We start from the raw sequence: 13,937 nt of genomic DNA on the forward strand, positions 1-13,937 counted from the left end.
AAAGTTTACATCTTTCAAAAAATAACTAATCTGAAAGCAACTAGTTAGGCAGCGCAAAGCTTAAAAGGAGGTTAAGTTCTGGTTGCATAGAAACAAAGCAGTCCAGCAAAGCTGCTGTTGGTAAACTTGTTAGTATTTTCGTTCAGGAAACCGGACATCTGAAATGAGCAGGGTGTAAGTCTTCATGAGGGGATACCATTATTTATTTTTCCTCTTTTTAAAATAAGCTAATGACCAGATTCCACAATCAAGAGAATGTTTTGTATGACCTAAGCTTCATGCTTTCACTGATCTCATTTTGAATATTTTGGAGCCACACAGCCCAGGACTGCTGCTGTGGTAGGTGGAGCTCTAACAAATTCCAGTACAGTTGAAGCTTGCTCAGAGCAGGAGTGGATTCAACTGTAATAGACTGAAGAGAATTACCGCTTGTTCTTTTTGCTGGAAGTATCCATGAACTCTTAAGATGGGGTCTAGTCACCCCATAATAGCTAGGTGGAATCTTCATGCTTTTGCTTTCCCACCAAATCTGGTAAATAAAGAGGAAAATAATCTTGAAAAGACGTGAATGATCATCTGTTGAAAGAAATGTGACAGACCTAGATACTCAGGTTTTGTATTATTTTGTTTCAGCATAAACATCGCACTTTGACTTATAAAATGAACGCCTCATCTTTATTGCAGGGACATTGCAATTCCATAGCTGATAAGAATAGTTCAAAAATAAGTTAAGAAATGAGTGTTAGGAGTCAGCTATGAGGTTGGTGTCTGATTTTAAAAAGTTTGGATTCCTTGCCCGGTGTGCAGTAAGGCAATCCACACATTATATTGAGATATTGTTTATATCAGAACTGCACAAGTCTGAGTAACCAGGTGGTTTCCTGCAAAGCTGGCACCCTAAGGATTACCTGTGCTACTACTTATACAATCCCTTATCACTACATTTATGTGTTTGTGCAACCCCCTAGCCTCCAGTTGGCTACCTAATTAGCTGACGTGACAGAATCATTCTGCCTATTCTCAGAGAGGAAGGGTCCCTTGTTGGTCTGAGTTCTCCCATCCCAGGGATGTGATTTTTACTATTATAATGTGGATACTGCATGGATACTTCACATTAGAATACTCCTAATCTTTGTTTTTTAGCCACCTACTCAGGTTAGGTTGATTGGTGACACGTTAAGTCAGGATGTTTCCCTCAAAAATGTCAATATAATGGTCTTCCTGATGAGCAGTTCCTCAGTTAATCATCCTTTAGATGTCTCCAAGTCCTGGGTCATCTTGACCTTTTCTCTAAGTACGTATTTTCTCTCTTTCACACAAAACAGTCAAGTATACACTGATATCAGTGTATACTTGAGCAGTTAGTTCGTTCACTTCTGGTTTGTGACTGAAATTCTCCAGGTTTCTCTTATGGACCATCAGTGCATAAGCAAGTTACCAAACTGTAGTGTCGTCAATGTAACCGTCATGCCTCTTTGAAGGTACTGGTGCTGGGCATCTGGAGACAGCTGTGAGCCACTGAGGACTTGCTGTTTAAACCCTCAGATCTGTTCAGTAGATGTTTGGTGCTCACAAAGTATTCAGACATCTACCCTGTGCACTCTGGCAGTTTGTATACATCTGTGCACCAAGAGACACTATCCTTAGCATGAAGACAAGGCACATCGTCTTACAGTACATACAGAGACATTCCAAAGACAGGAGAAATATTCTAAGGTACAAAATGGATGCCAGACTTCTCTGTCAGTTTGTGGTTTTCACCTCTGCACATTCGTTTCTCGAGGCAATCAAATCTGGACTGATGGTAGTTCAGAGGACACAGTCTTTGGTACCACCTCTACCCAGGGCTGCCAGGTTGGGCTGGCTGTGACAGTTGAACTGGGCTTTCTTTGGCTGTGATCTCAGATGCTTGTCTGGTTACTTGTTTGTAACTCCCTCTCATCTCACTTGCTGAAGCAATTCGGGGATTAGGAGTCTCTTGCTAGTGAAAATAGCTGGTTTGTCTAGACTGGGAGGGGAAACTCATTTGGTATTTAGAGTAAGCAGGGTGATAATGGCCCTCATCTATATGTGAGAGCTAACTAACACCAGGTTTCCTTTGGTGTTACCTGCTTCTGTCGTTTTCCTTTTCAAGTGATCTCAAGTGATCCCTTTTCAAGTGATCTCAAGTGATTGTCTCACAGAATACTTGCTCTGCTGTTAGTTCCTTTACGTGGAGAAAACAACATCTATGATTTCATCCAGCCATCTTTGTTGCGTGGTTTTGTTCACGGTCTGCTTTCATTACAAACCTGATACGGTGTCACATCCACTTGTAATCGATGTCTGGTAATTAGCTTGTAGCAGGTTAGGATGGCCCAAGATGATACCCTTTCTCCCTGTCTGTTTTCTGAGTTTCGTGAAGTAGTTTCTTACCATCATAGCTTGGAAAATCTATAATCAATTCTGGTTTCTGAGAAACAAGATTCCAGCAGCCAGGTACTGCGTTTCTTGAACAATAAGTTAGAGGAAAGAGCGTTTTGCTTTGAGTTACTTGGCTGTGTGTTGGGCACACATGGACTTACTAATGAATATTGTTGTTTCTTCCAATTCCTAACTGTCTTTAGCCTTTAGTACAGCAAATGAGCTGCAATCGCTTATCAGTCCTATAAAAACTTGCTCTGCTTAGACGCAGTGAAGGTATAAAAAGGGGTGCTTTTTTGATCTAATTTTTCACTCCTCTTACACATACGGTTTCTCTTACACCAACTATTATTGTTGGTGTCTTGGTTCAGGTTACAGTATTGACTCTGCCACTTGAAGATGCAGGAATCCTTTTTCTGAAATACTTGGATGATCCAGAGCTCTGTCAATAAACGGTTCTTGAGGGTTCCTTTCCAGACCTGCTGTTCACATACTGACAGCTAGCATGTTGATGAGTTCAGTGAACAAGTAGGGGAAGCACTTTCTTATCAACCCTTCATAAGAAAAATACGTTTATTCTTGTGGTGAGCGTCTGTCTTAGGGAACCACACTAGCTTTCCATGTTCTAGGTCATTAGACTAGGTACTTAAGACTCCTCGAATAAAAATGTTGAAGAGCTCCTGCTGCAATCAGTTTTCAAGTTTGTATTCCAGTTGGTGTTACGAGTCTTGGGTATATAAATATTTGTTTCTGAAACATGGATGGATGGCATTTGGCTGTAGGGTTTCAGTTTGTTGCAAGGTCAGCATGTTTCAGTACAGTGGTAATTTTCCTTTGTCTTGAAATTTCTTCAGATTTTCATTTGTATGTGTCTTCCAATTAGCAGTTTATCAGTTTGCCGTGACCAGTATTACTTTTCTAAGAGTTAATTGTTTTTAAAGAACTATGACTGTAAATATGAAGTAGTTCGTGTGCTCCTGTCAGCATGATGTCACCGTTAACTAGATATGGTTCCTTGTAGCTGGTAACTACAAGCAGCTAGGCAGAAGATAGTAGCATAGTGTACTCTAAGCTTGTAAGTATAGACATCTTTTACATGCCTTTCAAGAAGGGCAAAGTAGTGATGAAATCAACTCCAAATTAATTTTATCAAGTTATTTCAGATTGGCTAATTGGTTCAAGGAACACTTTGTTGTCCTCCCCCAGCAGGGTTTGACACTGTAAGAGGAAGGGGCAGCATGCTTGGAACATGTACAGAGCTGTTCTTGGCTTCCTCCTCTAGTCCAAGCCATTTGTTATTTGGCTCTTTTCAGCTTCTGAGCCCGAGCTACCGCAGAGTGGTGAAAATGGTTCAGAGAGTGTATATGGAGCAGTGAGCAGCTACTTGGACTGCTGAGTCTCTTCCCTTTAACAGGCTGTCACAAGTGGTATTGTCGCTCTTTCAGAAAAGTCTAAACAGGATGGAGTAACTCATCAACTTCCATTGTATGTTCTGTGTTTGTGGTGTTTCAGATCCTAAATTCAGGAGACTGATACTTCAGTGGCATTTCTTGAATGCAGACAAAATTCCTTAAGCTTCTCATCTGAGGAGAGCACTACCCCAGGAGTCATCTCTGCGGGGAAGGCAGTGCTGCTGGTCTAGCTTTTCACTTAACTGTTTACCCCGTGGTGAAGTTACTGTCAGTGGGGACCTGTAACCTGGGGGTTGTTTTTTGTTGATGTTTTTTTTCTTTTATTTCTTGTGTTACCAGCTTACTGGCTTTATAATAATGTTAGTGTGTGGGTCATGCCTATTTCGGTCCTTATCCTTCTTACAGAATTTTTGAGGAGGCAAAAAGAGTATGTTAGGTTCTCCTCAGTTAATAAACATTCAAAAGTGCTTGAAGTCTGTGTATACCTACATGTGGGACCTGTATTGACTGTGACATAGAATCACTGTGGGTTTACACCCACAGCCAAGTTGCAGCCCATCAGTTGGTTATGGTGATTGCTAGTGTGCACAAGTCTTACTTGGACTTGCATAAAGCACTTTGGGGTTGAATTTGAACCAAACTATCTGTTGTAAGGAAAGTTCATGCACATGGATAACTTATGGACCAGTTGAATTGTGACAGACTGAGCAAATACAGAAGGTTCAATAATTCTTATTCTGCTAAGCAGTTCCCAAAATGACTGATTATGAGGTCAGAATGTTGAGTAAACTAGTTAATGAAAGAAAATGTGTTGCTGCTTATAGTGGCTGTTGACTAAAAGGTTGCTTTAAAAAAACTGATGAATTCTTTTTTTTTTGAAGTATGTATAGAAAATATGATTCGACTAGAATAAAAGCAGAAGAAGAAGTCTTTTCAAGTAAGAGATGCTTAGAATGGTTCTATGAATATGCAGGTAAGGGTGAAATGCAAATTTCCCAATAACAGTTTAATATACATTGGAATATGAAAATTGCATTAACTGATCTTTTCCAAGACTAAATACGGAGACTTTTTTGTAAAAGATTTAAAGAAGCTTTTCTTATGTTTTGCATAGCATGAAGTTGAAGAGTTCAAGGGGTAATTTTGTCTTTGTCTCTGTTCTATAAAAAGAATGGAGGAGGTGTGTATCTTGAAATACTTTAGAATATGAATACTATTCCAATTTGTCCAAAATGTTGTTACCTCTCTGGCTTTAGAGGTCATACCAGCTACCATGATAGCACTGAGAGTGCAGAAATAAGCTTTAGGGGAAGGTATGTCTGAAAATTCAAAAATAACTAACTAAATAAAAGGTAGGGAAAAAGGTAAAATTAGTTATGTTGCTGCCAAATGTGGTTCTAGTTTCCAGCATAGAAACAAATAAATTCAAGTATTCCGTAAGAGTCTTGTCTTTGAGTATTTTTCCATTACAGAGTATATGGGAGGTTGACTAAATCATTGCCCTTGTGTATGAGAACTTCCTTTACATGTTGCTTTAGGATTATTAATTATCATCTATGGTCACGAGATAATCCTTTGACAGTAAAATCATGGGGCATCGTTCGTTTTCATTTTTTCTACACGTGCTTTTGTGAAGGGGAGGACTTGACGTATGGGGAAAAATAATCTCATGACTCTAAAGAAGACCCAAAAGAAATGAAATAGGTGGTTGACAAAGGAAACGAGGTCATCTTGCAGTTTTCTGATGTTGTTTTGGATAACGTTGCTCACTGTTTGTTCTGTTTTGTCTCCTGCTTACATGTAATGAAGATTGACTTAATTTGATGTAATAAAATCATTTTTCTCTTCTAATAAAATTATATACACTAAATTAATTAGTTTGAGATCTCACTTGTCTGTTGCAGTCTGTGAGAGGGGATTCAGACAAATTCAAGCCAAATTTAACCTGTTAGATTCTGCGCCTTTCTGACCAGCTTGATTTATTTTTTTTACTCTAGCAACAGGGATAACTCATTTTTGTCAAGACTTTGGTGGAGAGAAGGGATGAAAGGAAGGCTGTGTATGAAAGAACTTTTGGTTTTCCATTGGCTGCATACACCAAGATAAAACAGAGACAAGTGGAGAGTATGATCTTGTTTACTGTATTGAATAACATTGTAAAAAATGAAACTTCAAATAATAATCTCTTTTGTGCTCTTGCTTTAAAGTCTTTTCCTTTATGTATGCAGACAGTTGACACTGCATTTGTTTTTTCTTTTTCCCTGGTGTGTCTTTACATTACAGAATGAGTGTTTTTTTAAAGGTTCTTGTGTGCACTCAAGTGTGAGTGGGAGGATGTCATAGGAAGATGGGAAGAGATTTTTAAACCTTGTTATTTCTAGAATAATGGGTCACCTAATAATAAAGCATAGACTGATATTTCCTCTATTAAACCTCTTGCTTGCGTATTTGGTCTTTACATTGGATGAAAGTAAGGATTTCTGCCTCTGTTTTTTTCAAAATGACCCCTTTTTAATGGGAATAAAATAATTTAACAAAATAGTTCAAATACTCATCATGCTTCAAAAAAACACAACTGCACAATGCAATTAAGGCCTGTACATTTCTGTCAACAGGATAGGGGAGAAGCTATGAATATCTTGACTTTATAGCATCTGTTCTAATGGTAGTACATTTTAATAAAATTTGGTTTTGAACTGTTTTTCATTTAAAGTCAGCTAAGAAATAGCTGCGTGTAATTCATATCTTCCTTTCCCATGCAGTTATTAAAATTCATATAATGTGCAGCCATGTTGTTATTGTCATACGAATAAACAGGAGCATGAAATTTTTATTTCAGGGTCTTTTTTGTAAATGGCATTTTATAAAGATAGAGTATAAATGAGATAATAAGGAATAAGGTTCTGGGAATGTCAGTCTCATGTATCATATATCTAAACATTCTGATGTGATATGATTTTATGGTATCAGTAAAGATTCAAGCTGAGAAATGAGTTTCAATAATCATTGTTTGCTCATTTAACCATGCTAATATTACTTGGATGTTCTGCTAGTCTTAAGTGCATTCTTAAAGATCTTACTCGTTGACTCTTTCAAGATTGTCTCAATAACTGGATAGAATAAAGGATGCTTGCAAGAGTGAAAAGTTGTTCTCTATTTTTTTCTGTATTTGTTTGCAAAGGTGAGGTAAAGATATAAGTGTATCCAAGTCTGATAGTAAGTGAGGAAATACTGCATGTCAAAACAAAACAAACTAAAGTGTATGGAAGTTCATGTTGTACTGTGTGATTACATTTCTCTTGTGCTCTACAGATCAGTCCATTTTAATTTTCAGAGATATGTAAAATGTATTTTGTTTGCAGGCACTGATGACATTGTAGGGCCTGAAGGTATGGAGAAATTTTGTGAAGACATTGGAGTAGAACCAGAAAATGTAAGTTAAGGCATCTTTTGAATGGAGCTTGGTGTGTTACAATATAGATGAACCCGTCTATAGTTACGTTAATTTTCCATCAAAAATTACAAATGGGAATTTTGGAGGAAAAAAAAAAACCACAGAGGTTTAAATACACTTTTGGAACCTTTATTCTAAACCCAAAGCGCTTAACTTGGCTAAAAACCCATTTTGGCTTTGCTGTAACCCCTTCTCTTTCTTTTCCCCGCTTCCCTCCCATCACAAGAAAGAAATGAAAAAATACAAAACTAAAGAAAAGGTGATGGTGTCTTTTCTAAGACAACACTGGAATTTTAATGTAACAGCTACAAACTAGTTTTTTTCTAGGAGAGAAGGGGATTTCAAATATTGTAAGCAATGTTAGCACTCCCATTATGCCATATCAAAACCCAAATAAAGAGAATATCACAATCGTCTAGGTTGGAAGAGACCTCCAAGATCACCCAGTCTCACCTCTGACCTAACACTAACAAGTATACGTTTCCCAATTTATGTATACAATATATTTCTCTTAGTTTTTCTTATGTGTATATATATTCCTCTTATTTTTTTTAATGTCAAATGTAACTTGTCTCAAATCAGTGCTTAGATTTTGTAGAAGTTTTGTAGCTTCTACACCATCTCATATTCTTCATGGCTGCAATGAACAGTATATTACTACAGTGGCATTTTATGAATGCTGCCTTGAAGAAGTAAGGTGGCTACTGGTAACCTGATTGATATTGCCTATCTTTGTGCTGCTGTCATTTTGTTTGAATTATGTCTAAGTTTGTGGTATTTAAATTATTTAACTTATTTAACTTTAAAGCAGTTGCTCATTAGCAAAGTCCTGAAAATATTGGTTATATTAATAAATATTTGTAGCCTACTAAACAGTAACTGTTTGAAAAATGTCTGGATGTTTCTGTTAATATTCTTCATTCTTCTTTTTTTTTCCTCTTAAACAGGTTGTTATGCTTGTATTAGCATGGAAGTTGGATGCACAAAACATGGGCTACTTTACATTACAAGAATGGTTAAAAGGAATGACATCGCTACAGTAAGTGCTTTGAAAAACCTCTGAGTTTTTTTAATAGTAAATGTAAATAGTAAATTTTTTTATAAAAAATACGCCTTGATGTTTTTAATCATAAAACTTAGAGCAGATCAGAAGGAATATGTATTTCCTACTGCTTGTGGTTATTCAGAGACAGCTTGAAACCTGACAGCTGCATGTTAAATAGGTTTAAAACATGTACAGTCTCAAGAAAACAAATGTCATGAGGTACATTGTTTTTATCTCCAACTGCATCTGTCTTTGTCACTGGATTTATGTATTTCACTTTCTAACCTTTACTGTCATCGCATATGAATTAGATATTGATATGTTGTTAGATTATGTGCAGTTTAAAATGTTAAATAGTGCAAACCCTTTTTGTGAATGGATTTTCGTTTTCTTTTCTACAGTTGAGAGAGCTTTATGGTGTACTTAACATAAAAGTAGTTGAATAACCATGTTTCATAGAGTGTGGGGAAACGACTTACCTTACAAAGCAGAATCACTAAAACTGTGTATAAGTTCTGTAGTTTTGCTGAAGCTATAGAAGTATAGTTTCCCTTCTGTGGTTTGCTGGTGGATTGCTTTGTGTAGACAAGATCTGGGTTTAATCTATTGGAGAGTGTATTTTCTGCAAACCCAAACAACTTTTTATCAGAGTAGCAGCATAAGACTGATCCTTTATCTAAATCCATTTCATGTTGTGGGTTAAATCAAGGCATCTTATGCATATAAACTTGTGCCTTCGTGTTTTGTAGAGTTACGGGGACACATTTTACAGATTCTCTTTTAAAAACACCAGGCATTTGTATAAGAATGTACACTGTAAATTCACTCTTTTTTTTTTTTGTAGATGTGATACTACAGAAAAACTGAGAAATTCTCTGGATTACTTGAGATCTTTATTAAATGAGCCTACCAATTTTAAACTTATTTATAGATACGCATTTGACTTTGCACGGGTGAGTACTGCAGAAGGCCATCATCTTAACTGAAACTTTGGTTTCATGGGTAATGTTTAAGAGACCATAGACCTCTAAGTATGTTTCTCTTAACATTAAATTTGTTCTCTTTTAACAAATGGAAATGTTCATGTTCTTTAAAAAAAAAAAAAGTATATGCAAATTGACAGAATTGGAAAGGAAAAGTATAGGATGTTTGTTTTAGTGTTTAGGCATATTTTGTTATCTTTCTGCTTCAAATGAGAAAAAATAATTTAAGCCTTATTCTGTTGAACTTACTTCCACTGGCTTACCCTATTTTTTTAATTGTTTGATATTTGTGAGCATAGATGTATTTAAAATGACGAAGCACTTAAGGCATTTCTGCAAGTGGTAAAAATAATATAAGGTTATAATATAAATACTGGTTTAGAAAATTGTTTGAAGGCCATTAATGATGTTCTCAGCATTTATGGAACAATATCCTAATACCAGCCTCTCTGCTGAGGTAACATAAGAAAAAGTAGTAAGAAAAATTTGAAATGCTAGCAATTCTGATAGTTAAGTCTCTCATAAATAACTCACACTGGTATATCATTGCTTCCTGCATGTCAACATGGAGAATTTTGTGGTAGTTCGCTTTTAACTAAGCTGGATATGAGAATGTATGGAGTTCGTATGTGAGAAGCAAAAGACATATCAACATCTTAATACCTCCTTTGCTGTGTACTTAACCCCAGCAGGCAGCTAAACACCACACAGCTGCTTACTTCCTTCTCACCCTCTTATAGTGGGACAGGGGAAAGAAAGAGTAAAAGAAAAAAAAAAAGTATCTGCGGGCTGAGATAAATGTTCATTAAGCAAGGGAGAAGTGAAAGAAGAGAAAGAAAAAACAAGTGATGCAAAGGCAATTGCTTACCGCCTCCCACAGGTAAAACAATGTCTAGCCAGTTCTGGAGCAAAAGATGGCTAACTTCCCTAAACTTGTTCCTCTCTCTTTTATTCCTGAGTACGTTGTTATAGGGCATGGAATATCTTTGCTTGGTTTGGGTCATCTACCTGGTTGCATCCCCTCCTAACATCCAGGACAGCTACAGTCTGTTTACTGGGAGGGCAGAGAGAAGCAGAGAAGGCCTTGATGTTGTGCAAACACAATTTAGCACTAACTAAAACATTGCTGTGTTATCAGCTTTGTTTTGGTCACAGATGTGGAACAGCACCAGAGAAGCTGCTGTGAAGAAAACTAATTCCATCCTAGCTAGACCCAGTACACCGTGTGAAGGTTTCTACTGATTCTGCTGAAAGTAAAAATGCAAAGGCTAGAAATACCTAACATTGATAAAGAAGTTCAAGATATTGATGAAATATTTTGAACTGATTAAAAAAAAAAATCTTACTAATAGCAAATCTGAATCAGCTGGTGGTCCATCAAAAATAAATGAAGAAACTTTAAAGGACAGTGGGTAGGGAATTTTCAAGAGGTTCCAAATTGATTTGACAAACATAGGTCTTAAGAAGGAATTTTAAACAGAGACAGATGCTGTGATACCATTTGAAAGAAAAACAAAACAAAACGAAAAAAACCACAATTGCAGAACTGCAAGTTGAAGTTGTATCAACAGTGGAGTTGTTGAACCTATCTAAGACTAATAGAATTATCAAACTTCTAATGGTACGGAGGCAAGGGAAGTCTATATAGGTAGTGGCTTCCTGTGTAAACAGAAATGAATACTAACACAGATTATATTTATCTGGATGCAGCAGATGAATTTGAACATGATTTTTTTATCAGAATAATGGAATGGTTGAAAGAAAAAGCTGATGGGAGCAACTTTGGTTTTGACTGAGATTTGTATAGTTTCCATCAGAGAGGTAGTCATTGCAGGGAGGTGCGAAGTGGCAAAAAAGTTTTCAAAACTTCCCAAATTTTAAGAGTTTTTGAGTGTCTGTTACGATTTGGTATTTTAGAGTTGATCAATTAAAAATAAGCATCATCTAGGTTTGATCTGGCATGCACAGTTTTAAGTCAACATTAATTGGACTTGAATTAATTTGAGATACCATGTGTAGGTATTAAGCACAAACACATTCCTTGCTTTGTTTACCACAGTTACTGTTAAGTTTGAGAACATACAGAGGCAGGTGTTTCATGGCTTGGTGTTTTATCCAAAATATTTGGGGGGAAAAAAGATCTTGAAAAGACTAGCAGTACTGTAAAACAAGTACTGAAATTTATCAGAGTTTATCAGTATTTTCTCTACTGTATCCAAGAAAGATTACAAGTATCTGGAATGTATGTTAATAATGAAAAATATCATGGCCAAAGTAAAGGCAATGGGGGCTGATTTCATTAATACTTGTGTGTGTGGGAAGAATTAAAGTATATAAGTAGTACTGAAAATAAGATGCAGGCTCACAGCAGTGTGATTTCTACTTAAAGATGTTGGTGACAGAGGTAAGGTGTAAACTGACTTTGGAAAGAGGATTAGTTTTTAGAACTATTTGACATTGGAAATAAGTGAAAGGCTTGTATCATGCTAACACAAAGATGCCTCTGCAGGTTTGTCTTTCAGCATTATTACTAATCAAAAAGCTTTGTTCATCCTAGAATTTACTTTATTCCTCTAGGTCAGATTGAGTGAAGTCTCTCTTATATTTAATGATGAGAATGTAAAACAGTTTGTGGTTTTGCCGGCCTCCCCACTTCCCTTCCAGAATGAATCTGCATTAAATTCTGTCTATACAATTTTAGAAGTGAGGTGTGTTTTGAATGGTTTCAAGAAAATAGAATAATCTTGCTGTTAAGACAACAAGTTGTCAGAGAACTGGGATCTTGCTTTACCACATCCTTCGTGTGTGATGAAGACAATTATGTTTTGAGATATTTTTAAAAATAAAAACACAAAAAACCCTGTGTATTTTGTTAAATGTAGACACGTTACTGCACTTCCAGAGGTGAAGCATAGGGCTGAATTCTCTTTGTCATATGTAGCTGTCTTGCGCTGTTTTATTAGGCACTCCTTATATCCCTGCTTTTTCTGAAGATAGACATTCCTGTTTGCAATCATGAGTGCAAAAGATATCAAGGTCAACAGTAGCCCAAACAGATTTTTTTTCCTTTGTGACTTCCTTTCTGAATGTGTAGCTTAATGCTATAAACAAGATATAAAAGGGTGGTTTGTTATGTCCAATCTGTCATAAAAATTTAATTTCAAGGCAACAAATGTAGATGGTTAAACTACTTGAAGTAATGAAATAGACTCTTAGGTTTATGTACGTGTTGCTTTTGAGATGTGCAAAAGTCATGTTATCAAATAAACTAACTATCCCAGTGATCAGATGTAATGAATCTGCTAGGTACAGATTATTCTTCTTCTTTAGAAGACAAACTAACCAAACAAACCAAAACCCCACAAAAGCAGCAACAATCAACAAAAATCTCCTGTCTCCACAAGCCATAACATACCACTGTGATGCTGACATAAAACTGGGTTAGTTCTGAGATGAGTCTGCATGTGCTAGGTGTTAAGATACTGTGTTCCTTCCACTTGTGATCGGTAGAAGAGCAGAACAAAGAACCTCCTCTGGTCACTCTCATGTAGTGTTATCTGATAGCTGGTTAGCTATCTTTTGGTTCATGTAGCTTTAAGAAAACCTCAGGAAATGTGTAGTGGTACTATTTTTTAAGACACTTATGGTTATGCAGATGCATTCACGCAAATGTCGGTATGGGTGTAATGGCCATTGTTTTCTGAAGGGTCTTCAGTTGTGATCAAGAGTATATTCCTTCTCACAATACTTTCTCAAAAAATTGTCATTGTTATAGAAAGCATCCTCTCTTTATAGCAGGCCATTAGCTGTGAGGAAGGAAGTCTTACTAGGGGGTTGCATTTTAATAAAAAACAGGGTTAGATTTACGAATGTATGAACTGTAGTCTAGGCAGCGGGGATAATTGAAAAATCCCAAGATTATGCTTTTTTGTTCCTTGACTTTGTCTTTTTCTGTTTGACACAGGAAAAGGACCAGCGCAGCCTAGACATAAACACTGCCAAGTGTATGTTGGGCCTTCTTTTAGGAAAAACATGGTCTCTTTTTCCAGTATTTCACCAGTTTCTAGAGGTAAGACGGTTGAAACAGAATTACTTTTTGTCTGCCTTCTCTGACGCTATTTTAATTAGATACTGAATAAACAGCTATGATTTTTTTCTGATTTTTAAAATATACTAAATCCTCCAGTACTGCATTTGTAACTGGTTATCTTTACTTTCTTCCTGTTCCTCAAATCCCTATGCTGTTAAGGTTTATTTAATGTGGCACAAAGTATAGAATGTCTTTCATTTGCTTCTGGAGTTGCGTTCTGTTGATGCGTGGTTGTTCACTGGAAGATGTCTTAGTGGGAAACATGACGTATTCAGCACTGAGTAGACTATTCGGTGTCTTTCTTAATCTTGCTTAGTTTTAGTTGATATAAATAAAAACATAATTCATCACAAGGGTTAAATTTTCTGTAAGAAAATCTGAATTTGAGGGAGATAAATATATTTCAGTAATTCACGTTTCTTGCCTTAAGCAGCAATCAAAATACAAAGTTATCAATAAGGACCAATGGTGTAATGTTCTTGAATTCAGCAGAACAATTAACCTTGACCTCAGTAATTACGATGAAGATGGAGCCTGTAAGTACTGCCAT

General features: G+C 36.5%; 1 protein-coding gene across 22 annotated transcripts in view; it reads left to right on the forward strand.

Annotated features, from left to right (window-relative positions):
• Positions 1–13,937, forward strand: part of DCUN1D4 (defective in cullin neddylation 1 domain containing 4) — a 52,950-nt gene that overhangs the window by 21,443 nt on the left and 17,570 nt on the right. For 19 of the 22 annotated variants that reach the window (XM_048049971.2, XM_048049969.2, XM_048049970.2 and 16 more), the window contains 6 exons: positions 4,697–4,788; positions 7,178–7,248; positions 8,217–8,308; positions 9,159–9,267; positions 13,262–13,366; positions 13,821–13,923. In XM_048049971.2, coding sequence (XP_047905928.1) covers positions 4,697–4,788; positions 7,178–7,248; positions 8,217–8,308; positions 9,159–9,267; positions 13,262–13,366; positions 13,821–13,923 — 572 coding nt within the window. Of the gene's footprint in view, positions 1–4,696; positions 4,789–5,812; positions 5,940–7,177; positions 7,249–8,216; positions 8,309–9,158; positions 9,268–13,261; positions 13,367–13,820; positions 13,924–13,937 lie in introns of those variants that run through there. The other 3 variants (XM_048049985.2, XM_066995860.1, XM_048049991.2) reach the window with 2 other exon arrangements.

Source organism: Anser cygnoides, chromosome 4, assembly GCF_040182565.1.
Source record: "Anser cygnoides isolate HZ-2024a breed goose chromosome 4, Taihu_goose_T2T_genome, whole genome shotgun sequence".
Lineage (NCBI taxonomy): Eukaryota > Metazoa > Chordata > Aves > Anseriformes > Anatidae > Anser > Anser cygnoides.